Raw genomic sequence first — 24,803 nt, 5'->3', positions numbered from 1 at the left:
CCAGGTGACAGCTGGCCAGGTTTCATAGCCTTTCTACGTTAGCCAGGTGGCTTACTGAGATTTCTGAAGCTTTGCCAGAGAAACACCCTTTGGGAGAGGACAGACCCTGGGGTGCCCACAAAGAGCTCTCTTTAGATAAGCAAGGCTTCAAAGCAGAGCTCCTTCCACGCCCAGACTGCACCACCCTGCCCGACACAGGACGAGGGCCACCTGCACCTGACCAGACCCCGGCTCCCGGTCAGTGGGCTGGAGCTCTCCAGAGAGAAGTCATCTTGGCGTTTACTGTGATAACCCAACTAATAATCAGAAAGTCCTTTCCTGAGGAAAGCTAGGCCTCCATGCTCAGGAATGATGCTGTATATCAGGTTGAGGAAAACACAAGGAAAGGGCCACTTCCAAGACCCCTTCCAGCTGAAAACATCTGAAAGTTCTATGGAAAAATGGAAAAACAGGGACTTCTCTGATGATCCCGTGGTTAAGAATCCACCTTGTGATGCAGGGGACTCGGGTTCGATCCTTGGTCAGGAAACTAAGATCCCACGTGCCATGGAGCAACTAAGCCTGTGCCCTCAACTAGACAGACGCCTGTGCACCGGAATGAAAGGTCCCAAATGACGTATGAAGCTCCTGCATGCTGCCACTGAGACCTGACATAGGCAAATAAATAAATTTTAAATTAAAAAGTAAATAAATAAAGGCAGGAACCAAAAAAGGGGGAAAGCAGTTCTGACACCAGGGTGTGTTCTCAGGGCTGGCAGAGAACGTCAGTCCTGTGCGGTCTGACGTTAGTGTTTGTGCACGAGTGTCAGTTCTAACCTGGATGGAAAGAAGCACCCAACTTGTCTCTGGGCAGAGAGCCCAAAATCACTCAGTGAATAACCTCCCTGGAGCCCTTCCTCTTGTCCCCTAGATTTACTCTGAGTCCAGGGGATGGAGGAAGTGATTTTCGGACACAAAGAGGTCCATCTGCTTCATCCAGTAGCGCTGACACTTGGTTCACTCGCCTGACGTCCCGACGCTCAGCACTGAGCCAGCAACAGCCTCAGCCCCTGAGGACCACAGTCTGGACGGTGCTCAGCACCAGCGCAGACCTCTCACTCAGGAGAAGCTCCAGGTCAGTTCTGGTCTCCCACTGGAGCCATGGTCCTGCACATTCTGCCCTGTGACACACGCTGGTGAGAGGCGTCCTTAAGGAACCCGCACACCCACATGCTGATGCACCAAGCTTTGCTAAGCACACCTGTGACTGCCTTCCGGGTGCTCCACCAGGTTCCCAGGACCAGAGCCACGTCTCGCCCTCCACAGGGGCACAGTCAGGACCTGTGGTGGGTGGGGAGGCTGCTGGCCCAGGCCTAGCACCTTAGGAAGGAGTCCCCTGGCCCATGCCTGCCGGTCAGGAGATCACTGTGACCCTAACCAACTGGCTGCTCTCTTAGCCAGCAGCTCCTGCCCAAGGGTCTGATTAAGAATCTCAGAGCTGGGACCCCTCCCAGGAAGAAAGGCACCCTAAAGAGACCACCCACACTGGGCACCTCCCAGGAAATTCTCTTTTGCTGGCAGCCTGCTGCCTGACAGCCCAGCACTGACCAAAGGGGGCATTCACCACAAAGCCAGGCTTTACCTTGGGCTTTAACAATTCATTCTGAGGCTCCTTCGTGCTGTCGGCTTCTTCATCAGACTTGAGACTCTGTGGAAAAAACAGAAAGAGAAAGACATCAGCCATGATTAACCCGCACGGGTGGATCTGCCCCATGGATAGACTTTCTGACACGGAGGCCTGAAGGCTCCCGCAGTGGACAGCTCAAGGAGTCTCACTGGGGGCCCCGGAGGCATCCATCACGAGCCCGCCAAGTCGTACAGGGTGAGCCTTGGTCTGAGTGCTGGATGGGGGTAACCGTAGCTATGGCACAGCTGCCCTTTCTACCCTCAGCCAATTAACCTTTCCCTCCACCTGCAGGGGCCAGGGGAGGGTGGGGATGCTCCGAGACCCCCGTTTCTGAAGGAGGATGCTCTGTGGCCAGAGCTGCCCTGCAGACAGTGAGACCCAGAGACACCTTAAAACCAAATGTACGTCCCCAAATAGCCCCTCTTCCAGTGATGAGATGCCCTCTCCCGTCCTCCTGTGTCATGTCATGTGAGCAGTGATGGGGGTGGGGGGGAGGTGCCAAGGCAGGCTCCACCAACCTCCACGCGGAGTGGCCGAAGCTGGCTCCTCACACTGGGTCTGGCCGGCTGCTCCAGTAAACCTGGGGCTCCACCTGCAGTGCCACAGGGCTCAGGCTGGCTCCGACGGCAGTACCACTTAGAGCCACTCACGTACTTCGGGGGCACAGACCGGGAGGCAACTGGAAAGCAAATGGGAGGTGTGTGGGGCTCCTTAAAACAGCCTCTGGGCCCACTTGTGCTTACGAAGATGCAGACTCGGAGGTGCGATGTGGCTCTCGGGGACAGACAGAGGGAACGCCAGAACACAGGGAGTGGCTAGTGTGGGGCTGGGGCTGAGACAACTGGGCTCGGAGACAGGACTTCCACCCTAAACTCTCGGTGTTTCCAAGCAAAATATGCTTGTGTTATGTGACAGAAAACTAGTTTAAAATCTAGCTTTTTACACAAGGAAATAACCTTCCAATAATCCAAGCGCTCTAGAGACCAGAAGGTCATTTCCCACCCACCCGACCCCACCTCAATACAGGACCCCGCCTGGACAGGACACAGAGGGCAAGGACCTCAGCAGAGCCAGGAAGGCTCAGACTCCGCATGAGTCTAAAGTCGGGGGCAGAGGCAGGTGTGGACTTCAGCTAGGGATTCATGAGGCTCCCTTAAGCCCTGATACACCCCTGCACTTCCGTCTTCCCTCCTTACCTGCCCACATCTGCGGAGCAATGGGGACTCCGCAGGAGAAGAAATGACACTGCCTCGGCAGGAAGCTGCGTGGCCAGAGAGACCGGGGAGTGGGGGTGCGGCCTGGGCTGTGACCAGGAGAAGAACACAGGTTCAAAGGGAAGGAACCGGAAGGGGCCAGTGGGAGAGAAAGGCCTAGGGTCCCAGGAAGCAAGGCCAGGCCAGGAAAACGGACTGTTTCACACAGGTGGGTCATGCTCCCAGGGACCAAGTACCACCTCCCTTCTCTCCCCCTCCCCCGAAACTGGCCCGCAGACCCTGACCGCGGGAGCATCAGAAGAGGAGGCTGGGTCCAGCCGGGCCTCCAGAGGAAACAGTGATGCCGGCGACCCACAGAGACTGAGGACAAGGCAGGAGTCTGGGGGCAGAAGATGCTGAGTCCCATGTGACAAGGACATCTAGGGCAAGCTGACCATGTTCCTGGGCCCTGTGAGGTTATCATGGGCAGGGTCTGGCCCTGTAAACTCTCCCTATGTGGGAACTCCTGGGGCTGCTGGAGAGGAGGGGGCGTTCTCCCTGACAGGGAGGAACCTGAGGCTTGAGCACCCCATGCAGGGAGCAGGGGCCTGCATGCAGGCTCCGCACCTGCTCTGGTTTCTGTCTGCACACAGGCTGTGGCTGGTTGCTGAGCGGGGAGCAGCGGGAAGAGAAAGGCCGTGTCAGGTGGGAGTGGGTGGCGGGGACACACTCGGGAAACCAGGTGCGCCTGACAGCACGCGGACCCCCGCCTGGGGCCCTGCACTCGCCGCTCACCGGAGGTCGTGAGCCAGCACCACACCGGCGCCCTTGGCCTGGCTGGGCTTCTGCCTCTCCCCTCCTGAGATCCCCCGGTCCGTGTCCAGAGGCCCACCTGCCCTTGATGTGGTCCCCCCTTTCTTCATTGTTTCGGCTGTTCAGCACTTTCCTCAGAGCAACGAGACGCCCAGAAATCACACACATTAGGACCAGTTCATAAATGTTCTCTGAAAGTGTCACCTCCTCCCTCCACCAGGGGGAAATGCGTCTCCAGGAACGTGTCCACGCGGCAAATCAGGCCAGGAGGGGGCAGCGTCTCACCACCCACAGCACAGAGCTGCGGCCTCTCAGTGGGAAGCTCTGGGGGCCAGTCCCCACCCGCTGCCCAGACGGCCGGCAGACCACAAGGTCAGCCGCACCCTGTGCCTCCTGTGTGTGCGTATTTATTCCTAAGAGCAGAATGCCAAACTCTACAAGTTAAAAATACATTGGATTAGGATCTCCCTGGTGGTCCAGTGGTTAGGACTCTGCACTGCCAATGCTGGGGGCAAAGGTTCAATCCCCAGTCAGGGAACTGATATCTTACCATGCTGAGTGGCATGGCCAAGAGATTAAACAAGCAAAAAAATTAAAACCAAGAAAAATATTTTGATTATGTGTTCTGTGACGGCCTTCACTGAAAGAACAGAACTACTGAGAAGCAGAATGTTCTTCCAAAACCCTAGGCATTTGGCCCCAGGGTGCCATGCACGTCCCTGGAGCATCAAAGCACACGTTTCTAATCATGTGGCGTGAGCTGGTGGGAAGGACCAGCAGGCAGATTAGAAAGCCATAGAGGGATTCTGTGGGCTGGCCGGCGAAGCAGGGATGACGCCCACGGGGGAGACCGGGAGGGTGGCCCTCCTGGGAAGCACACCGCCTGGAGGGCGGGGGCAGGGCTCGCGGGGCTCTCCCAGCAGGGGCCGCCTGTGTGCACCAGCCCTGGCCGAGCCACCTCGGGCAGGCCTGCGACTGACCCACCAACTGACTGGGTAACTGAGGAAAGCTCTGAAAATTTAAAGAAGAGAAAAACAACACAAAACAAAACCGGGCTTGGTACAGAAAAGCACCAGTCACGAAGAGGACACAAGTTGTAGACGCACAGGAGGTTCCAGCACAGAAAAGGGAGCGATGACGAGAGCATGGCCCTTCTCAGGCACCTTCATGCCCGGGGTCACGCGATCACACCCCAAGTCAGGAAACGCGAGTGGCCTTCTTCCCACCTCATGGAAGAGAAACGTGAGACAAAGCAACCTGACCCTTCAGGTCCCAGGGCAGCCGCTGACAAGCTGGCTCCTCCCCGAGTCAGACTCCACTCCCTTCAGGCTCCTCCCCTACCAGACTCCACCCCATCAGGCTCCTACCCCATCAGACACCACCCCCTTATCAGACTCCTCCCCCCAACCAGACTCCACCCCTTACCAGACTCCAACCCATCAGGCTCCTCTCCCCCAGGTCAGGGCTCCCACGTGGCTCCAGCAGGAGGCGGTGGGACACCAACCGATTTCAGCCCCAGGGGAGGCCGCAAGTGCTTCCCCAAGGGCCTAGCTCTAGACTAGAAAACCTCACCTGAGTAACGGGTACGATCAGCCACAGGATTCCGGGGGTTGGGGGTGGGTTGGGTGGGCTGACTGCAATCTAAATGAAAGGTACATAACCCCCAAACCTCGCAATGGCACCCACTGCCCCAGTCATGCACCTGCTCCCGACCCGGGGTGTGCGAGCAGACCAGGGGCCTGTGTGGGGCAGACGCCTCGAACCCCTGCCCCGTGGGGAAGGAGGGACTCGCTGGCCACTGCACTCTCCCTCCCAGCACTCCTCAGATGCAGCCCCGACCGGTCATCCGGCCAGAGCACGGCAGGCGCTGCCAGCCAAGGAGTTGGCCCATCTTCTAAGGAGTACGTCCGCCATCACCTTCCCACTGGACCCACAGTCCATACCTCCGAGCAGGCCTCCCCCCAGAATTCTCCCTCCACCTCCTGACCAGTTTCAAAGCCCCTCTTCACTTCTTTGGAACTATTACCTCTGTTCCACTGGCCCCACTGGAAACTAGGATTCTAACAAGTCCCAGGAGCACAGAGCACTATGGCCTGAGACAGAAGACCGGCGGAGGACTGCCTCAGCGGGCGCATTCTGCTTGTTCCACAAGCCTCCCAGCCTGGCCAGCACCTTACACCTGCCCTGCGCTTTTGATGATCAAATTCTTCCACTCCTCCACACACACTTTATCTTCTTCACACCCTTTGCTGTAAGGACAGCACTTGATATTTCTTGGTATTTGTGAGATTGTGACTTATAATAAATATGAATTTGGTCTTAAATTCTTCCACTCCTCCACACACACTTTATCTCCTTCACACCCTTTGCTGTAAGGACAGCACTTGATATTACTTGGTATTTGTGAGACTGTGACTTATAATAAATATGAATTTGGTCTTCCTCCCATCCCTTGCACAGCTTCTAAAGCCCTCGGAATTTCCTAAGTGATGAGAGCAACCACACCCAAGTTTATGCTGATGAAGTGACTTTGAGAACCACACCTTGAGATGGGCTGGTTTCCAGGGAAACCAAGGATGTGATTAGAGGCTAGAACTTTCCGCCCTACCCCTGACCTCTAGGGAGGTCAGAGGCTGGATGTTGAGTTCAATCACTGATGCCCCATCACTGGATCAGTCATGATTGTGTAATGAAGCCTCCATAAACCCCAAAAGGACGGTATTCAGAGAGTTTCTGAGTTGGTGAACACGGGGAGACTGGGGAAGTGAGGGCTGGAGAGGGCGTGGGGGCTCTGAGCCTCTTCCCACAAGCCCATGCATCGCTCACCCTAAGTTACATCCTTTTGTAGTAAACAGCTGATCCAGTAATGGGTTTCCCTGCATCCCATGAGCTGCTCTAGCAAATTAACTGAACCTAAGGAGGCTGTGGGCACCGCCGATCTTTAGCTAGTGGATCAGAAGCACAAGGTGACAAGCTGGACTTGAGATTGCTGTCTGAAGGCAGTGTAGTCTTAGCCTGTGGGGTCTGCAGCTGTGTCCAGGGAGACGGTGTCAGAATGGAGTTGCAGGACACTAGCTGGTGTTGCAAAATGGCCTGATGCAGGGGAAACTACAGAGATCTAGTGACCAGAGGTGCCAGGGTATGCAAAGGATTTTGTGCAGAGGAAAACACAAGACTTTTCCCTTACAGAACCATTTAACAAATAAGGAAGCCAAAGAAGAAAAAAACCCAGGTGCTGGTCCCAGTCCATGCAGCTGGAGAACACAGACCTGCTGAGTTGTTCAGGTACAACATCATACTCCAGAAGTCACAGAATCATGGAAAGAAACATAAAGAAGACCAGAAAGGCCTCTTACCTGACTCCAAAGATCCACTGTCTTCATCTGAGGAGGCAAGACCAGCCTGTGATGACAACACAGCCACAAAACCATCCTTAAATTCCTCAAAGTTAACCTGTGAATTTGAGAAAAGCAGTCAACACTGCTTTCTACAGGCCGCATACGTAACACACTGGCCTTTGGGGTTTTCTTAGATGGAAGATCTTATATTGCCTTCAGCACTGAGGACATTTATTTTTTCGAATATTTCAGTTCAGTTCAGTTGCTCAGTCGTGTCCGACTCTTTGCAACCCCATGAATCGCAGCACGCCAGGCCTCCCTGTCCATCACCAACTCCCGGAATTCACTCAGACTCACATCCATCAAGTCAGTGATGCCATCCAGCCATCTCATCTTCTGTCGCCCCCTTCTCCTCCTGCTCCCAATTCCCTCCCAGCATCAGAGTCTTCTCCAATGAGTCAACTCTTCCCATGAGGTGGCCGAAGTACTGGAGTTTCAGCTTTAGCATCATTCCTTCCAAAGAACACCCAGGACCGATCTCCTTTAGAATGGACTGGTTGGATCTCCTTGCAAGTATTTACTTAAGGTTTTAAAAAACTGAAGATACAGTAAGGCAATTAAGAGTGAATCGTAAGCCCTTCACCAAAACACACTATTGACAGCTCCATAAAAGGAAATTAGATAACATAGTGAGAAAAAATGTGTAGGAAAGAGGTGTCTGATGACCAGAAACATTAACACATAAAGAAATATCCATGCCTTCACTACCCACCAAGAAAGAGAACATGCCAGCACCTAGGCTAGTCCTCCCTCAAGGTTCCTTTCCTGATTAAATCCCCCGCCCCTACACCGGGGGGAAAAAAAGCTCTGAACAGTCACACATCTGTGCTAAGAGTTTCTCTGGAGTATACGCACCTAAGAATGGGATTGCTGGGTCACAGAATATACATTTATATCCTCTCGGTAAATTCAATCTTTTGTCATTATACAATGCTGACCCTCTTCAGTTCAGTAATGCTTTTTACCCTAGAGACTAGCTTTCTTATGGAGCTTAAAAGTTTCATATTAACCAGTTTTACCCTCTTCAGGGACAACACAAAGCCTGCCCAATACTTTTGTGCCTTTGTTATTTATTTTAACTCCTTACAAAATATTTTTGTTTTATATAGTCAATGTTCATTTAGAATTATTCAAATATTTGCCACTTTGCTTTTCATTTCTTCCTTCATTTCCGACCTTCTGCCTGGGATAGTTTTCCGTCTGTTTGAAATAGATCTTTGAGACTTACGTGTTTTCTTAAGTATGCTGGTGCTAAGCTCTTTTAGTGTGATTGCCTGAAATGCTTTAACTTCACTTTCATTCTTTTTTCAGCAAAAACATAATTTATTAAAATAATATTGGAAATGATCTAAAGAAAATGGGTAAATAAACTGTGATTCAGTCAGACAATGAAAGATGACAGGCGGGGAAAAAAAACACTGACAGAGATGACATACTGACCCTGCCCTGCACTATCTGAATACAGACTGCAGACGCAACACTGAGCGAAAGGACCAGAGGACACACTGAGCATGCGCTGTATATATCCACCTGTGTGAAGGTCAGAAATAGGCGAACAAATCGATGCTGTTCTTATCAAGACAGTGGTAACTGCTGGGGCCAGAGGGACCACGGGGGCACCTGAGGAGGGATGCAGGATGCTGGGGGCCCAGGTATGCTCGGAATGGATGTTCACTGAGCTGCACACTTCCCAACTCTCTTCTCTACCTGTGCTTCACCTGAAGTCACACAGAACAAAATCAACGCAAGAGACACTTGGAGGTCAAAATGTCACCGGTATGTGCTAGAAAAGCAGGCCTGGGGCTGTAGGTCCAAGCATGCTTCCCACACCTGGCACAAAACTTCAATGAGCACATTCCTATTGCTGCCTCTGAGCACTAAACGCAGCTGTTGGCTGTGGAATGTCTAGGCCTGGGTTACACATGTCAGACTTGAAGGTGGACTACTTACATGTGTGTTTATTTTCTGGCTCCTCAACTAGCACGTAGTCTCATGGCTGACACGTTGTAAATACTCAACAAATGTCTATCAGATGTATTGGTCTCTACATCCTTTCAAAAATGAGCAGAATTCACCTTCTCAAGGAAACATTCTTTCACGTTTCTTTTTTTAAAAAAATGTCCTGTTGGTTTATTTTTGGCTGTGCTGGGTCTTCGTTGCTGCAGGCAGGCTTTCTCCATGTGTGGCGAGTGGGGCTACCCTTCCCGTTGGTGTATGGACTTACCATTCTAGTAGCCCTCACTGGAATGTGGGCGTGAATTTGCTGCTAATATGACAGCGTCTGAAGCCTCTTCTCTCTTCTTTAGGACAATGCATCAGTTTCATCAGGTGTATCTATTGATTTATTGTTGCTCAGTCACAACTCATGTCCAACTCTTTGCGACCCCATGGGCTGCAACACACCAGGCTTCCCTTGTCCCTCACCACCTCCCAGAGTTTGCCCAAGTTCATGTCATGTCAGTGATGCCATCCAACTATCTCATTCTCTGTTGTCCCCTTCTCCTCCCTACCCTTAATCTTTCCCAGCATCAGAGTCTTTTCCAATGAGTTGGCTCTTCCCATCAGTGGCCAGAGTATTAGAGCTTCAGCTTCAGCATCAGGCCTTCCAATGAATATTCCAGGTTGATTTCCTTTAGGATTGACTGGTTTGATCTCCTTTTGATTCAAAATCTTCTCCAACACCATAATTCAAAAGCATCAATTGTTTGGCACTCAGCCTTCTTTATGATTCAACTCTCACATCCATACATGACTGCTGGAAAAACCACTGCTTTGACTATATGGACCTTAACGAATCTCATATTGAAAGGGCTGTGTCCAGACTTTTGCCATGTGGATCAATACTAGAAAGAATATTCTTGCATAGCTTTCATCTCACAGAGATATTGTACTGCTTTCATTTTACACTCCTAGCTTCGAGATGCTGCCCAGCACATAATAAGTGCTCAAAAATACTTGTTGAGGGACTTCCCTGGTCGTCCAGTGGCTAAGACTCCAAGCTCCCAATGCAGGGGACCCAGCTCCCAGCTCCACTGCTGGTCAGGGAACCAGATCTCACATGCCGCAGCTAAGAGTTCGAATGCCCCAACTAAAGAGCCCACTTGTTGCAGGGAAGACTGGTGCAGCTAAATAAATAAATAAATATTTTTTTAAAAAAACACCTTGTTGACTACATGGGAGCAGAATGAAACGGCCATTTTGTTTGATCCAATCTCAGATTTCTCTTGTGTCTTTGATAATACTTATCAGCTTTCTTCTGAGCCATCAAACAGGAGGGGATTTGGGAATTCTCTGGTGGTTCAGTGGTTAGGACTCTGCCCTCTCAGAGCCGAGAGCCCCAGTTCAATCCCTGGTTGGGGAACTAAGATCCCACAAGCTGTGTAGCATTACCAAAAAAAAAAAACCAGGAGGGAATCTGATGGCTGAGTGTGCTGCTGTTTTATCTGATACCATCTGACTGTGTTTCTGTGTCCTCTCCCATCATAGCTCACAAAAGGAGGAAGGGCCAGGATAAAAAACATCAAGGAAACCAGATAACTTGTTTACGCTGTTTTAACCAGTGTTGATTTTCACAAATGTGCCTTTTGCTCACTTAGCCCTCGAATACAATTCCAGGTGATATCAAGAGAGGCTAGGCCATGAGAGATCAAAATCACATCCGTTTTTTTTTTTCTGGCCACCCCGCAAATGGCACGTGGCGTCTCAGTTCACCAGCCAGGGGTGGAACAAGCTCCCCCTGCAGTGGAAGCGCGGAGTCTTAACCACTGGACCACGAGGGAAGTTCCCACACCCGAGTCTTAAGTCCATATAAAGCAGTAGAGGGGAAAGTGACCGAGCAGGGTGAGGTGGGTGTGTGAGGCAGAGTCCTACTCACTGCAGCAGCAGCTCTGCTGACAGCACCGGCCACACGGGCTCTGGGGAAAGTAACAGGAGTCAGATTCACCTAGAAGCTCCCCCTGGGCCAGCAGGGAGGCGTTTCAGGTTGTTCTTCATTTGTTTCTGCCCAAGAGCCAACTCAGGAAATCTTTCCAGGCTAGAATTTTTTTTCTCATTCAAAATGAGACCAGTTTTATTGAGTTCTGTGGGGGAAAAAAATACTCTTCCTTCAAACGTAAGATGACCAACACGACTACAGGCACTGCTTTTTTGTTTCTGTTTTGTTTTTTTTTTGCAGTCTGTGGGATCTCAATTTCCAAACCAGGAATTGAACCCAGGCCCCTGGCAGTGAAAGCCCAGATTCCTAATTACTGGACCACTAGGAAATTCCCAGGCACTGTTTTTAAAATGAACATGTGTACCTCCCTGGTGGTCTAGTGGTTAAGAATCCGCCTGCCAAGGGAATGGACGTGGGGTTCGATCCCTGGTCTGAGTAGAGCCCTCATGCTGCAGAGCAACTAAGCCCAAGCACCACAACTACTGAGCCTGCACTCTCGAGCCAGGGCTCTGCAACAGGAGAAGCCACTGTGATGAGGAACGAAGAACAGCCCCCACTTGCTGCAACTGGAGAAAAGCCTACATGCAGCAACGACTCAGGGCAGCCAAAAAAAAAATTCATTTATTACAAGTATAAAATGAACATGCTACATCTGGACACATTTAAGAAACAGGAACACTAAGAAGCTTCTCAGTGTTCCCGTCAGGAAAGCAAGGCGTGGTCCAGGCTTCAGATGACCTTTCTCAGATCAGATCAGTTCAGTCACTCAGTCGTGTCTGACTCTTTGCGACCCCATGAATCACAGCACGCCAGGCCTCCCTGTCCATCACCAACTCCTGGAGTTCACTCAGACTCACGTCCATTGAGTCAGTGATGCCATCCAGCCATCTCATCCTCTGTTGTCCCCTTCTCCTCCTGCCCCCAATCCCTCCCAGCATCAGAGTCTTTTCCAATGAGTCAACTCTTCACATGAGGTGGCCAAAGTACTGGAGTTTCAGCTTTAGCATCATTCCTTCCAAAGAAACCCCAGGGCTGATCTCCTTGCAGACCTTTCTAGGGGACCTTGAACTTCCTAGAGAAAAGAATTCCACGCACTTTCTTTCTATCTGGGACAGATACATTCAGAGGGCACCTCTGAAGGCAGGGAGCCTTCATTCTTGCAACAGCAACGCAAGATGTTTTGTACAGCTACTGGACAAATTTCACGCTGGGCAATTTTATGAGACAATCTGCCTTCGAGGTACTTTGAAGCTGCCTCTGAATGACCCAGCACGTGAGCTGCACACAGATCACTGTGTTTTGTGAACCATCCATACCAACCTTCCACTCCCCAGATAAATCAGCCGTTAAACATCTTTCTGGAAAAACGGAACAAAAACAAATCTCTGGAAGTTACTACACTTAAAAGAGGGCAATTTTAAGAAACCTCTTTCTACAACACAAGAGTTCCATAAAAGGAAAAACAGCATCCCATTTCCTCCTAGCTTTCCTTTGATGAGTATCTCTAGTCAACTGGTGTTTCTCAGACGCCCACAGCTGTCACCACAGGCTCTCCATGCTTTTCTCTGCGAGAGTGAAGCCCAGTACCCACTCTGGCAGACTGTTGTTTCCGAGAAGTGTGTGCGGAAGGACAGGCAGCCGTTTTTCCAGATGGAGCTTCAGGCAGAGCTGGGTGAGCTCCTCCGGTCCAGGAAGCCTGTCCCCGTGGTGTCACAGCTGCTGTAGATGTCCCGAAGTTGCGAAACGTAGTGGTTCTCTTCCTCTTTGTCCACCCCATCGCAGGCCGCGTGCAGGACAGGAAGACGCCATGCTATCGGACTGACCCTCACCTCCCTCCACCGTCCCGGGGCACCAGGCAGTGTGGTCCAGGGCAGGGTAGGAGCTGGGGTGTGGGCACCAGGGTCCACTCAGGGTGCGCGAGGCTGGAGGAGGTCAGTGAGGCTAGGAACGTGTTCGCAGGGAATCCGTCCTCTACTGGCTTGAAAAACCAGAATTACTTTGTTCTGTTTAAAAAAAAAAAAAAAAAAGTACCTAATACAGAATAATCAGAAAGAAAACAGGTAAGTATAAAGACCAAAATCATCCAAAATTTCATCACCTAAAAAAATATCATTATTACTATTTTGGCAAATATTCACTCTATGTTTTTCCCTATGCACTTACACACAGGACCTGCTGGGCGCCTGGCACTCCTGCCCTAGGATTCCAGTCGGGCAGAACTCTGGTGTGGGGCTGGGGGTCAGAGGGCACCGAAGGCCCTCTCAAGAGCAGTGACGAGCCAGCCCCATCCTGAGGGGGCTTGCTGGACCGTGGCCCCCTCCCAATTCCACTCAAGGGCTGATTCAGGGGCGAGGGCCCCAACCCTTGGCCCACTGTCACCCCGGTCATGCCAGCTTTGCATATCACAGTTGAGTCCTGGCCATTCAGAAACTTCAGAGGAGCCTGGCATGCTACATACAGCCCAAGGTGTCGCAAAGAGTCAGACACAACTGAAGTGACTTAAGCACAGCACAATACTGCTTTCAAAACGCTGGGGAAAATATTGGCAGAAAGGAGTCGCTGCTTCCGGTCACGAGAGCCCTCCTTCTGCCCCAGGATGCAGGTCTTTTTTCAGCCAAGATTCAACATGGCAAACCTCAGCACTGAGATGGGCCAGGAAGGTTTGGAAAAACTGAGAGGGTGCCTCTACCCGGTATATATGCCAGGGCTCAGGTCTGTACCACAACCACACTGATGTCCCTGGCCTCCCCGGGACTCGAGAGTCCTAGAAAAGGGCTGGACAAGTCACTGGACATTCTAAACACCTCGGAACTATGACATCTTTTCTACTGTGCTCATCACACCACGAATCACAGCAGAATCACCATCCGGGACATGGGTCCCCAGGTTCCCAGCTGCTCAAATCCTATTTCCAGAAATGTTTCCTCTCCCTCCCTCCTGATAGGGAAAAGCAATCAACCCAAACACAGAACAAGAAGGTGAGAAGAAGGGCTTTACCCTGTCCCTCCCAGCAGGGAGCCAGGAGTATATTACTCCGACTCTGTTCAGACTCCCCAGCCTGTGTATGGGGTCAAAGAACACTGTCCCCTAGAATCCCCACGCAGGACCCTGGAAGGGAGATAGAGGGGACCCTCAGGGGGGGTCCAGTGTCCTGCACTGCCCACGCCTGGCACCCAGGCCTACTCACCCGTGAAGCGCAGGCCTCGCAGCCAAGTGGTCCTTATAAATAATAGAACGTCCAAGGCCCTCTTCAGTTTCTCTCTTCACCCAAACTAAATTATTTAATCCTTTCTGGATTCTACAAATACATAAAGGTCCACACATGGAAACCACCAGAAAGCCCAGCCATATTAAACATTCCAGATAGAGGAGCCCTTGGCTTATCCCGGTTTGATTATTTTGAAGTTGGGAGCTGTAGATTCTCAGCAATTTGAATGCTATAAAACTTTATTTAAAATTAGAGCATACACTTTGCTACCAGGTGAGGCAAAAACCCTGTTTTCATCCTGGGGAGAAAAACCTGCCCTCAAACAAACTGAATACCAGTTAAGAAACAACGGTTGACCAGCACTCTGCAGGACCACGCAGCCCTCTGGAGGCCATGAGGGAAGGTGTAGGTTTCCATTTAATTGGAGCATAGCAATGAAGGAATTTAATCCATGGCTCTGGAAACCTGCTGGGTATCAAGACAGGGAGGACTATGGCCTCTCACAAGCAGCTGGGTGTGCTGTGTGGAACCAGAGCATTGCAACCCAGAACAACTCCAAACAAGGTCCTCCAAACAACCTTGTAAAAGCGTGCTGACCCAGAACAAGCAGCACCAAGGTCGCATTCTAGATGGCATGGTCTGTATCTGGAGAGATGTTACAACTCTGATTAAATATTGAAGCCCAGCCTTGGGTTCCAGAAGAGCAGGTCTGGGCACCATGTCAAATAGCCTTGGGATTGGTAATCAAACTTCACACTTCAGCACTTCTGAGCTTTAACGATTAATCTCTGCATTAGCTGTTTTCATGGCTTTTTTTCTTATTTTTCAAAACTTATACTATTCACTTACTTTGCCAAGGTCAGCCCTATCTCAGTGATAAAGCTTGAGAGGCCATCACTTTCATCAAAGGGATTTTCCAATCCCAATAATATAAAAATAAGCTGATCCATCATTTAATTGGCAATTAATAATATAGTCTTTGCTCTTCCTACAAAGTAGGTATTTAGACTGGGCAAAAACTACACACTTCCTAAAGTTTTTTTTCTTTTTCTTTTTTTTTTAATTTATTTGGCTGCACCAGGTATTAGTTGTGGCACGTGGGAATTTTTAGTTGCAGCATTTGGGATCTGGTTCCCTGACCAGGGATCGAACTCAGGCACCCTGGAACTGGGAGCAGAGAGTCCTGGCCACTGGACCATCAGGGAAGTCTCCCTAAAGATTTTTATAATCACATGTACTTATATTCGTGCTGTAGACCCAGTGGTTACAAAACATCTATATAATCAGTTGGTTGTATACATGAGGTTATCCACATAAGGTTCTACGTATAAAAATGTGTTTCTCTATGTGAATCACTACATGATGCAAATACAGAAAACCTTACTCTCAGTTTCAATATCAGCTTCTACATTAAATTCAGCTAGAAAATTCTACCATAAAGAAAGCAAGTTTCTCTTCTTTACTAAAAGTAGCCAGTAACAGTGTGGAAGAAATGACAGAACTGGAATACTACAATTTTGAATCCCTAGTGTCATAGCTGATAGGGTACAGATCATCAGTGTATGAGTAAAAACAGCGGGGGCGGGGGGCGGGGGGAGACTTCCCTGGTGGTCCAGGGGTTAAGACTCCTAATGCAGGGGGCACATGTCACATTGCAAGGCCAAAAAATTTTTTCCAATGAGAAACAGCGGGGAACGGTGACGTCATGCAAAGTGGCACGGGAGGAAACTCCACCAGAGCAAAACTGAGCCATAAAGAGGGACTGGAAGGAACTATTTGAAACTCTAGAACCAGATCAGACATAGCAAGGTGGTGAAAACAGGCTGCTGATCTTTGTAAGAGAGCGGTGAGCAGGAGCCAGTCACTACCCTCGACGCTGTGGGGACCAGAGCTGTGAGGACAGCGGCCCAAAGTCCTTTGGCTGGAGCCAGAGCGGGCAATCTGGACCATGTCACCCAAGCCCTGGGACTGTGTGTTTCGTTGGTGACTGAGGACCTGGAGCAGACTCTGGCCTTGGGGTCAGCTTCCTTGGGCTGCAGGAGCTTCCCTCAGAGTATCTCTGTTATTGCTGTTTAGTCACTCAGTCATGTCTGACTCTTTGTGATCCCATGGACTGTAGTCTGCCAGGCTCTTCTGCACGTGGGACTTTACTGGCAAGAGTACTAGAGTGGGTTGCTGTTTCCCTCTCCAGGGGCTCTTCCTGACCCAGGGAGCCTGCGTCTCCTGCGCTGGCAGGCGGGCTCTTTATCACTGAGTCACAAGGGAAGCCCTCGGAGCATCCAGGAGACAGCTAAGACGAACAGGAAGGCTCTGCGGGGCAGGCCTTTGTCAGGTCACTGACTGGCTGCACACAGTGCAGAATGGGAATGGCAGTCACCACCCACAAGGAACACACTTTGCAAAAATAGCTTAGAAAAGTCACAAAGACAACTGTAGTCCTCAACTAATAAAAATATTCATGTCTGAGGTGTGGGAGAACCAGAATGTCCAGATTTCAACAAAAACTTAGAGAGCATACAAAGACACACACATACTGGAGTCTTTTTACAGTAGAATTTCTTTTTTATTTCAGGCAGTGTGGTCCATTTAATTTAATTTAGTTTTGTCTGCACTTCACGGCTTGTGAGATCTTAGGTCCCTGACCAGGGCTAGAACCTGATCCCACTGCAATGGAAGCACAGAGTCCTAACTGCCAGACTGTCAGGGAATTCCCTCTACTAGAATTTCTAAATTTAACTCCCTGCACTTCTACCCAAATATAAAACAGCAGTTGCATGGAATAAGCCGTGATACATTTTCCTTCTGAAGGAACCACAGTGAGTGCAATGGAAGGGCATTTGCTAAAACAGACTTCTGATTCTAAAGACCCCCAAAATAACTTTTACACAGTTTAATCATTGCTGCCCAATCTCCCTCAACATGGTGACTTTTTTCAAGGTTTAAAAAAAAATTATTTCTTTTAATTGGAGGATTTACAATATTGTCGTGGTTTTGCCATACATAGACATCAATCAGCCATGGGTGCACATGTGTCCTCCATCCTGAATCCCAATCCCAGCTCCCTCCCCACCCCACCCCTCTAGCTTGTCCCAGAGCACTGGCTCTGAGTGCCCTGCTTCACGCAGCAAACTTGATCTGGTCATCTGTTTTACATATGGTAATGCACGTTTCAATGCTATTCTCTCAAGTCATCCCACCCTCACCTTTTCTCACATAGTTCAAAAGTCTGTTGTTTAATCTGTGTCTCTTTGGCTGCCTTGCCCAGTACTCTTGCCTGGAAAAATCCCATGGATGGAGGAGCCTGGAAGGCTGCAGTCCATGGGGTCGCTAAGTCGGACATCACTGAGCAACTTCACTTTCACTTTTCACTTTCATGCACTGGAGAAGGAAATGGCAACCCACTCCAGTGTTCTTGCCTGGAGGATCCCAGGGACCGGGGAGCCTGGTGGGCTGCCATCAGTGGGGTCACACAGAGCCAGACATGACTGAAGTGACTTAGCAATAGCAATAGCAATACTGTATTGCTGTTTCCCTGACTTACTTCACTCTGTATAATGGGCTCCAGTTTTATCTGCCTCATTAGAACTGACTCTAATGTGCTCCTTTTTATAGCTAAGTAATATTCCATTGTGTCTATGTACCACAACTTCCTTGTCCATTCATCTGCTGATGGACATGTAGGTTGCTTCCACGTCCGAGTTATTGTAAACACTGCTGCGATGAACACTGGGGCACATGTGTCTCTTTCAGTTCTGGTTTCCTCAGTGTGTATCCCCAGCAGTGGCATTGCTGGGTCATATGACAGTTCATTACAATGAATTTTTAAAGAAATCTGTCATCTAGCTGCATTTGTTATAGCAGATGGACATTAAACCAATGTAGTATGTAACAGCTCATGATCTCAATGAGTATAAACCTGAATTTTCAACCCCGAGCAGGTCTGGCAGGCACGGTCCACCCTTGCTGTCCTCCTCACGTGGACTCTTATTGGCTGTTTTATAAGTGATTTCTGTAACCTTGTTATTCAATCCAGATTTCCCAAGGATAACCTACTTTGCCTGTGATCCTCAATCTGAGAATAATATTACAGAATATCAGAGTCAGAAAAGGGTGGTCCTGAAGGGTGCCATTCAAACACCCCATTTCACACATGAGGACCGGATATTATACAATTAAGAACAGAGATAGATTTCCTCAGTCAGCTGAAGAACGTGGATGGAGCGGACAAGCACGAAGGCAGGCTGGGAAGGGAACCTCTCCTGCCACTCCAAGTGTGTGGTGCTTCCTTAGCCTCGAGGTGAGACCCTCTATCAGGGAAATCCCTGCCGACGCTTGTAACTGTATACACTGTATACAGCTCAGTGACCAAGGAGCAGCCCCATGGACTCCCCATGATCTTCTTCTCCTGTCTTAGATTTCGATGGCTTTCAAGATGTACCAATGAGGTCAACCCAGGCAGCTGGAGCTGCTCATGCTGACCATTCACAGCTCCGTCCTCTGTCTCAATGGCATCAAGTTAGTAGGTTAAAATCTGCTCTGGGAGGACTATTTACACCAAAGCCATTGGAAAATGCTTCAAACTAGGACTCTGGGGGACAGTGGGAAAGCTTTGTAACTATATCACATCACTGGCTAAAATGTAAAGACTGATCATATCAAGTTTGGATAGAGACGTGGAGCAACTGGAATGCTCAGAACTTGTTAGTAGGGGTATGACTGGCACAACAGCTCTAAAAACCTGCTCAGTTTTATCTTCCTAAGCTAAACATATACCCACCCTGCTGCTGCTGCTGCTAAGTCACTTCAGTCGTGCCTGACTCTGTGCGACCCCACAGACTGCAGCACAATAGGTTCCTCTGTCCCTGGGACTCTCCAGGCAAGAATACTGGAGTGGGTTGCCATTTCCTTCACCAATGCACAAAAGTGAAAAGTGAAAGTGAAGCCGCTCAGTCTTAGCGACCCCATGGGCTGGAGCCTACCAGGCTCCTCCATCCATGGGATTTTCCAGGCAAGAGTACTGGAGTGGGGTGCTATTGCCTTCTCCGCATACCCACCCTACAACATGGCAATTCAACACCGAGGTTCCAACTCCATAGAAACCATAGATTTGTGCACCAAAAGACATGCTTTCTTAAGCAACATTATTCATTGTACCTTAAACTAGAAGCAATCCAAATATCCATCAATAGTAAAAATATAAGTGGAGACGTCCCTGGTAGTCCAGTGGTTAGGACTCTGTGCTTCCACTGCAGGGGCCGTGGGTTCAATCCCTGGTTGAGGAACTAGGGTTCTGCAAGCCATGTGGCCAAAAACAAACAAAAGTAAAAGTAAGTAATTTGAGGCATATTCTGGGAAACTGTAAAGCCATGGAAAGGAATGAGCTACCTAACAGCCCGAATCTTATAAACACGACGGAAGAAGCAGTATTGCAAGATTCCACTTGCATTAAGTTCCAAAGAAGAACAAATTAACCTGCAGTGTTACAAGTTAAGACAGCGAGACTTCCTTGGTAGTCCAGTGGTTAAGAATCCGCCTGACAATGCAGGGGACATGGGTTAGGTTCCTCATCTAGGAAGATTCCACATGTCATGGGGCAACTAAGCCCCTGCATCACAACTACTGAGCCCACGTGCTCTAGAGCCCATAATCCGCAACAAGAAGAGGCACCACAGTGAGAAAGCTGAGCACTGAAACTAGAGAGCACAGCCCCCACTCACAACTAGAGAAAGCCCACCAGCAGCAATGAAAACTCGGCGCTGACTGAAAAAAACAAAGGAAAAAGAAAACGCTATCCAAAAAATTTATTAGCCATATTTTTTTAAAAAAAAAAGAATACCCATCTCATTCTTTTCAGCAAATTCCAGAAGATTCAGAAATTTTAACCAAAAAAAAAAAAAAAAGTAATCTATGAAACACCTAGAATGAAATACAACTTCTTCGTCATCCTTAAAAGAGTGGGAAGTGTGGGGAGTTTGCTTAAAAGTCAAAATTTCTATGAACAAAAGAATACAGTCAGAAGATAAATACCAAACGACAACAACAACAAAAACCAACAACAAAGTATTATGCACTGGGTGACTTAAAACAACAGAAATGGGTTTTCTCACAGTCCTGAAGCTAGAAGTCCAGGATCAAGGTGCTGGCAGAGCTGGGTTCTTCTGGGATGTCTGTCCTTCTTGCTGTGTCCTCATGTGGGCGTCCCTCTGTGTATGTGTCTGGATCCTAATCTCCTTTTCTTACAAGGACACAGTCACACCTGACCAGGGCCACCTGCTGGGCTGCACCTGGAGGCCAACAAGCCCTGTAGCTCAGCTGTGGGACCAAAGAAAGACCGCGGATACAATGACGGAGACATCCACAGTTTATCAGACAGAGGACCTTTCAAGTCCAAAGCACAAGGTCCTCAGGAGTTCTGCTGCCACTCTTGGGATGACCCAGCTAGTAGGCCTGGTCATGAAGCAGCTGTAAGGCAACAGTTAAAGTGCTTCAGCTCTTGCAGCCTGGGCTTCCTGAGACATCAAACAAGGAGGCCAAACCTCACAGCCCAAGGCACCTTCATCCTCTGACATTCTGGTTCTCTCAGGTCCATCACAACATCTTTGGGCTCCATTCATCACTGAGCAGGAGTCCAGGGAATGAGGTCTCAGGGACACAGGCCTCAGGGGCCACGCTTCTTACACCTAGAACCCTGGAACCAGTCTCACCACAGACACTGTCTCCTGTCTCCCTCTGGCCTTTGCACAGAGTCTGGGTCCACATCTGCTCAGGCTCCCATTCTCTTTCCCTCTCTTTTTCTGGACTGGAGAGAAGGCAATATGAATTTGTTCTTTGACATCCACACAAACGTTGGCAGAAGTACATTATGCACCATTAGCAGCAAACCAATTAGGTAACCAGAGGCACTGGAGCCCAGTGCACGGTGGCCAAACAGACCTGTCTTAAACACCAACAGGGAAACGCCCTGACACTTCAGAGCTCCAGAGGCGCCTGTTCAACTGCATTTGTGCCATTCTTTCCACCCAACTTCAGTGTCCTAAATGCGCTGAAATGATTTTAAAATGTGCCTACATGGAAAATGTTGAAAGCCAGGTCAGTCTCAGGACACAAATGACAGTATCTATAAGACTCTGGCCCAGCTCACTGTACACATGGCCATCCACAAACACGTAGCCAAAGATGAAAATGACGTGGATCAGAAATGGAATCAAAGCTGATACAACAGTGAAAAAGAACATATATTAATAAACAATCCAACGTAATGTAACAGAGGGCACTGGTCTCTCTTTTCCAAACACTTTGGATCATATCACATTTACTCAAAAGAAAAGAGTAAAATGTAATGTGTAATCCTCTGGGTTTGTAAGACTGACTGCTCCTTTACCCTACTAATCAAACACTGAAGTGGATTCCAGAGATTTTATTCCAGCTGGGTTGGCACAACTCAAGAGAGACACCATCTGTCCACAATCTTCTGTGGGAGTCAGGCCTCCACGCCCAGCCACAGCCTTTGGGTTGGAGCCTACTCAGCCAGGCCTGGAAACGCCCCCTCAGAAGACTGAAAGAGGCCTCCCTGGAAAAAATCTACGCCCAAGAGAGATGAACAGGGGACAAGCAGGTCCTGGGAAAAGGAAGGAGACACAGAGGAATTCAACCAGTTCTCTGGTCGATCCTCACAGCTTTGACGGCAGGTTCGGGAAGGGCCCACTGGTGCACTGTTAGCCTGGGGACCCAGCAAATGAGCAACTTCACCTCTGACAAGAGTCCCCTGAAACAGGGCAGCCCCACACTGACTGATCTCCCCACTCTGCATGGGAGGATGCGGGCCTTGGGGACCTGCCGTGCCTTCCTGCTGTCGGATGTTATCTCCCATCCTTGACTTATGTTAGAATCTCTTTTTTAAATTATTATTATTATTTTTTAATTTTGCATTTGGCTGTGCTGGGTCTTAGTTGAGGCACATGGGATCTTCGGTCTTCATTGCGGCACTCAGGATCTTTAGTTGCGGCATGTGGGATCTAGTTCCCTGACCAGGGATCGAACCTGGGCCCCCTGTATTGGAAGCTCAGATTCTTAGCCACTAGACCACCTGGGAAGTCCCTACGCGAGAAACTGGCCTCAGAGGTACTTTGGGAAAAGAAGTGCTGGATCTAAAGCACAGGCTGGAGGAATGGCATTTTAAAGGGAGCCATGCACTGATGGCCACGGGTGTCCCGACTTCTCTGAGCATCTGTGTCCCTAACCGGTGGCCTGTGGGCAACAACAGGGAAGGTATTTTCTCACCGCCTTTACAATGAAAGACACTTTGTATATAACTGATTAATAGCTGGGCTGGGTTTTCGATGCCGCGCACAGGCTTTCTCTTTGTGGCAACCAGGGGCTACTCTTCACTGCGGGGGGGGGGGGGGGGGTGGGCTGCTCCTGTTGCAGAGCCCAGGCTCCGGGTGTGCGGGTTTCAGCAGTTACAGCTTGCAGGCTTAGTTGCCCCTTGGCATGTGGGATTCTCCAGGACCAGGAATCAAACTTGTGTCCCCTGCAATGGCAGGCAGATTCTCATCCACTGTACCACCAGGGAAGTCCATTTAGAGACAACTTTGGAGAAAAGAATCATCCCATGGCAAAGCTACTTCCCTCTGATTCAGTGGCGGTGCAGACTGGCCTCAAGTAAATCCAGCTGGGTTCGCACGGAAACATGGGTCATGAGGAAAGCCAGGATAAGGCCTCAATCTTTTAAAGAAAAACACAGGCTGTGCACCCCAGATTGTGTGCCTGGGTGGAGAAGGGCTGGATGTTTTAGGCCAGAACCTAATGTTCTTCTCATTGGTGCCTATTCTACTCACTCTAAACATACCACTAAGTTAATGTTAATTACTACAGCTTTTATTTCTATAATTAATTCTTTTATAAGCTATGACAACCTTGTAACTATTAATAGTTTAGCTTGCTGACAACATCCTAAGTCAAAACCACAGGCTGAGATGAATACAAATGTTGTTTGGTTCCCAAGAAGGCCAATTTGTTCCAGTTCACTCACATACCAGGTGGAGCAGTTAAATCTTTGATAGAAAGAAACAGTTTTGATAGCTTGCCAAGTTTGGGGCAACCACAGCAACTGAAAAATGAGTGAGGAATCCTGAAAAAAAAAAAGAGAAGGAAAGACAGAAAGCCCCAAATTCTGCAAATGCTCCCTAATTCACCAGACAACCCAACTACGCGTGTGTGGAGCAGCCTCCGAGCAGCGAAGCCAAGAATAAAAGAACTGACGGACTTCCTTGGTGGGCCAGGAGTGAAGAGTCCTCCTTCTGACGCAGGGGACTTGGGTTCAATCCCTGGTTGGGGAACCAGATCCCACATGCCATGGGCAACTCAGGGTGCGTGCCACAGTGAAAGATCCTGCATGCCACAACTAAGACCAACACAGCCAAATAAATAAATACTTTTTAACAAAAAGAATACAAGAACTGAAATGAGATTTGAGCTGCTGCCCAGAGGCAGAATTTTCAGTATGAAGCCAACAGCACTGCCTACTACAACAAACACAAATGAACACTCTTCAGAGGAATAGAACAGAAACTTCCTTCTCCATGATACACCTTCACAATGTCCAGGACATAGTCCAAAATTACTCACAAAAATGAAGAACCAGGAAAGAGTGAGATGTTGGAATTAGCTGCCTTAAAATCCTTTGCCAGCTTAATTATACTCAAGGATGTGAAAGAAAAGATTCTCCTAATGAGTGCACATATTGAAAACCTCAGCAGAGAAATAGAAACAATAAAACAGCCAAATGGAAATTTGAGGACTAAAAAAACCCGTAATATCTGAAATTTTAAAATTCAAATAAAGGGCTTAATAGCAGAATGGATATGATAGAAGGAAAAAGTCAGAGAACTTGAAGACAGATGAATAGAAATCATCCAATCTTAAGAATAGAGAAAAGGAAATAATTTAAAGATTAGCCTCCGGATTAAAAAGATAATTTTCACAAGTCTAGCATACATCCTAGGAGGAGAAGAGAGGGAATTAGGCAGAAAAACGGACTGAAGAACAAATGGCAAAGATTATCCCAAATTTGGTGAAAAACAAAAATGTACAGATTCAAGAAACTCAGTAAACTCCATTTAGCGTAAAAGTTAACAAAACTACACCCAGGCACATCAGAGCCAAACTGATGAAAAGCAACGTAAGGAGAAAATCTTGAAAACATCCAGAGAAAAACAACACATCACATATAAGGACACAATAATTCAAAACGATTGCTGACTTCTCAGAAATAATGGGCTCCAGAGGACTGTGTAACTTCACCTTTCACATGCTTAAAAACAACAACAAGAAAACTCTGTCCAACTATAATTCTGTACACCAAAAATATCCTTCAAGGGATCTTGTCTTCTTTGCGGCATGCGAACTCTTAGCTGTGACATGTGAGATGCAGTTCCCTGACCAGGGATGGAACCCAGGGCCCCTGCATTGGGAGCACAGAGCTTCAGACTCTGGAACACCAGGGAGGCCCCCAAACGCATTTTCAATTAAAAACACAAACTGAGAGAAATGCCAATAGCCCTGTGCTAAAAGAAATGCTTTAGCTGAAGAG

At 48.9% G+C, this 24,803-nt stretch overlaps 2 protein-coding genes across 2 annotated transcripts in view; both read right to left on the bottom strand.

The window, feature by feature from the left end:
• Positions 1–12,781, bottom strand: part of LOC138446318 (ninein-like protein) — a 39,820-nt gene extending 27,039 nt beyond the window's left edge. Inside the window, exons 1-4 of the mRNA XM_069601191.1 lie at positions 12,596–12,781; positions 7,029–7,125; positions 2,185–2,345; positions 1,632–1,687 (exon numbers count right to left, since the gene is read on the bottom strand). Of these exons, the coding sequence (XP_069457292.1) occupies positions 1,632–1,687; positions 2,185–2,345; positions 7,029–7,125; positions 12,596–12,781 (500 nt within the window). The remainder of the gene's footprint in view (positions 1–1,631; positions 1,688–2,184; positions 2,346–7,028; positions 7,126–12,595) is intronic.
• The window catches only part of LOC138446157 (EH domain-containing protein 1-like), a 28,855-nt gene continuing 15,659 nt past the window's right edge, over positions 11,608–24,803 (bottom strand). Inside the window, exon 3 of the mRNA XM_069600934.1 lies at positions 11,608–13,007. Within this exon, the coding sequence (XP_069457035.1) occupies positions 12,912–13,007 (96 nt within the window). The 3' untranslated portion in view covers positions 11,608–12,911. The remainder of the gene's footprint in view (positions 13,008–24,803) is intronic.

The sequence above is a fragment of the Ovis canadensis genome, chromosome 9 (genome assembly GCF_042477335.2).
Source record: "Ovis canadensis isolate MfBH-ARS-UI-01 breed Bighorn chromosome 9, ARS-UI_OviCan_v2, whole genome shotgun sequence".
Classification (NCBI taxonomy): domain Eukaryota; kingdom Metazoa; phylum Chordata; class Mammalia; order Artiodactyla; family Bovidae; genus Ovis; species Ovis canadensis.
This window is presented reverse-complemented; position numbering and strand designations above follow the sequence as displayed.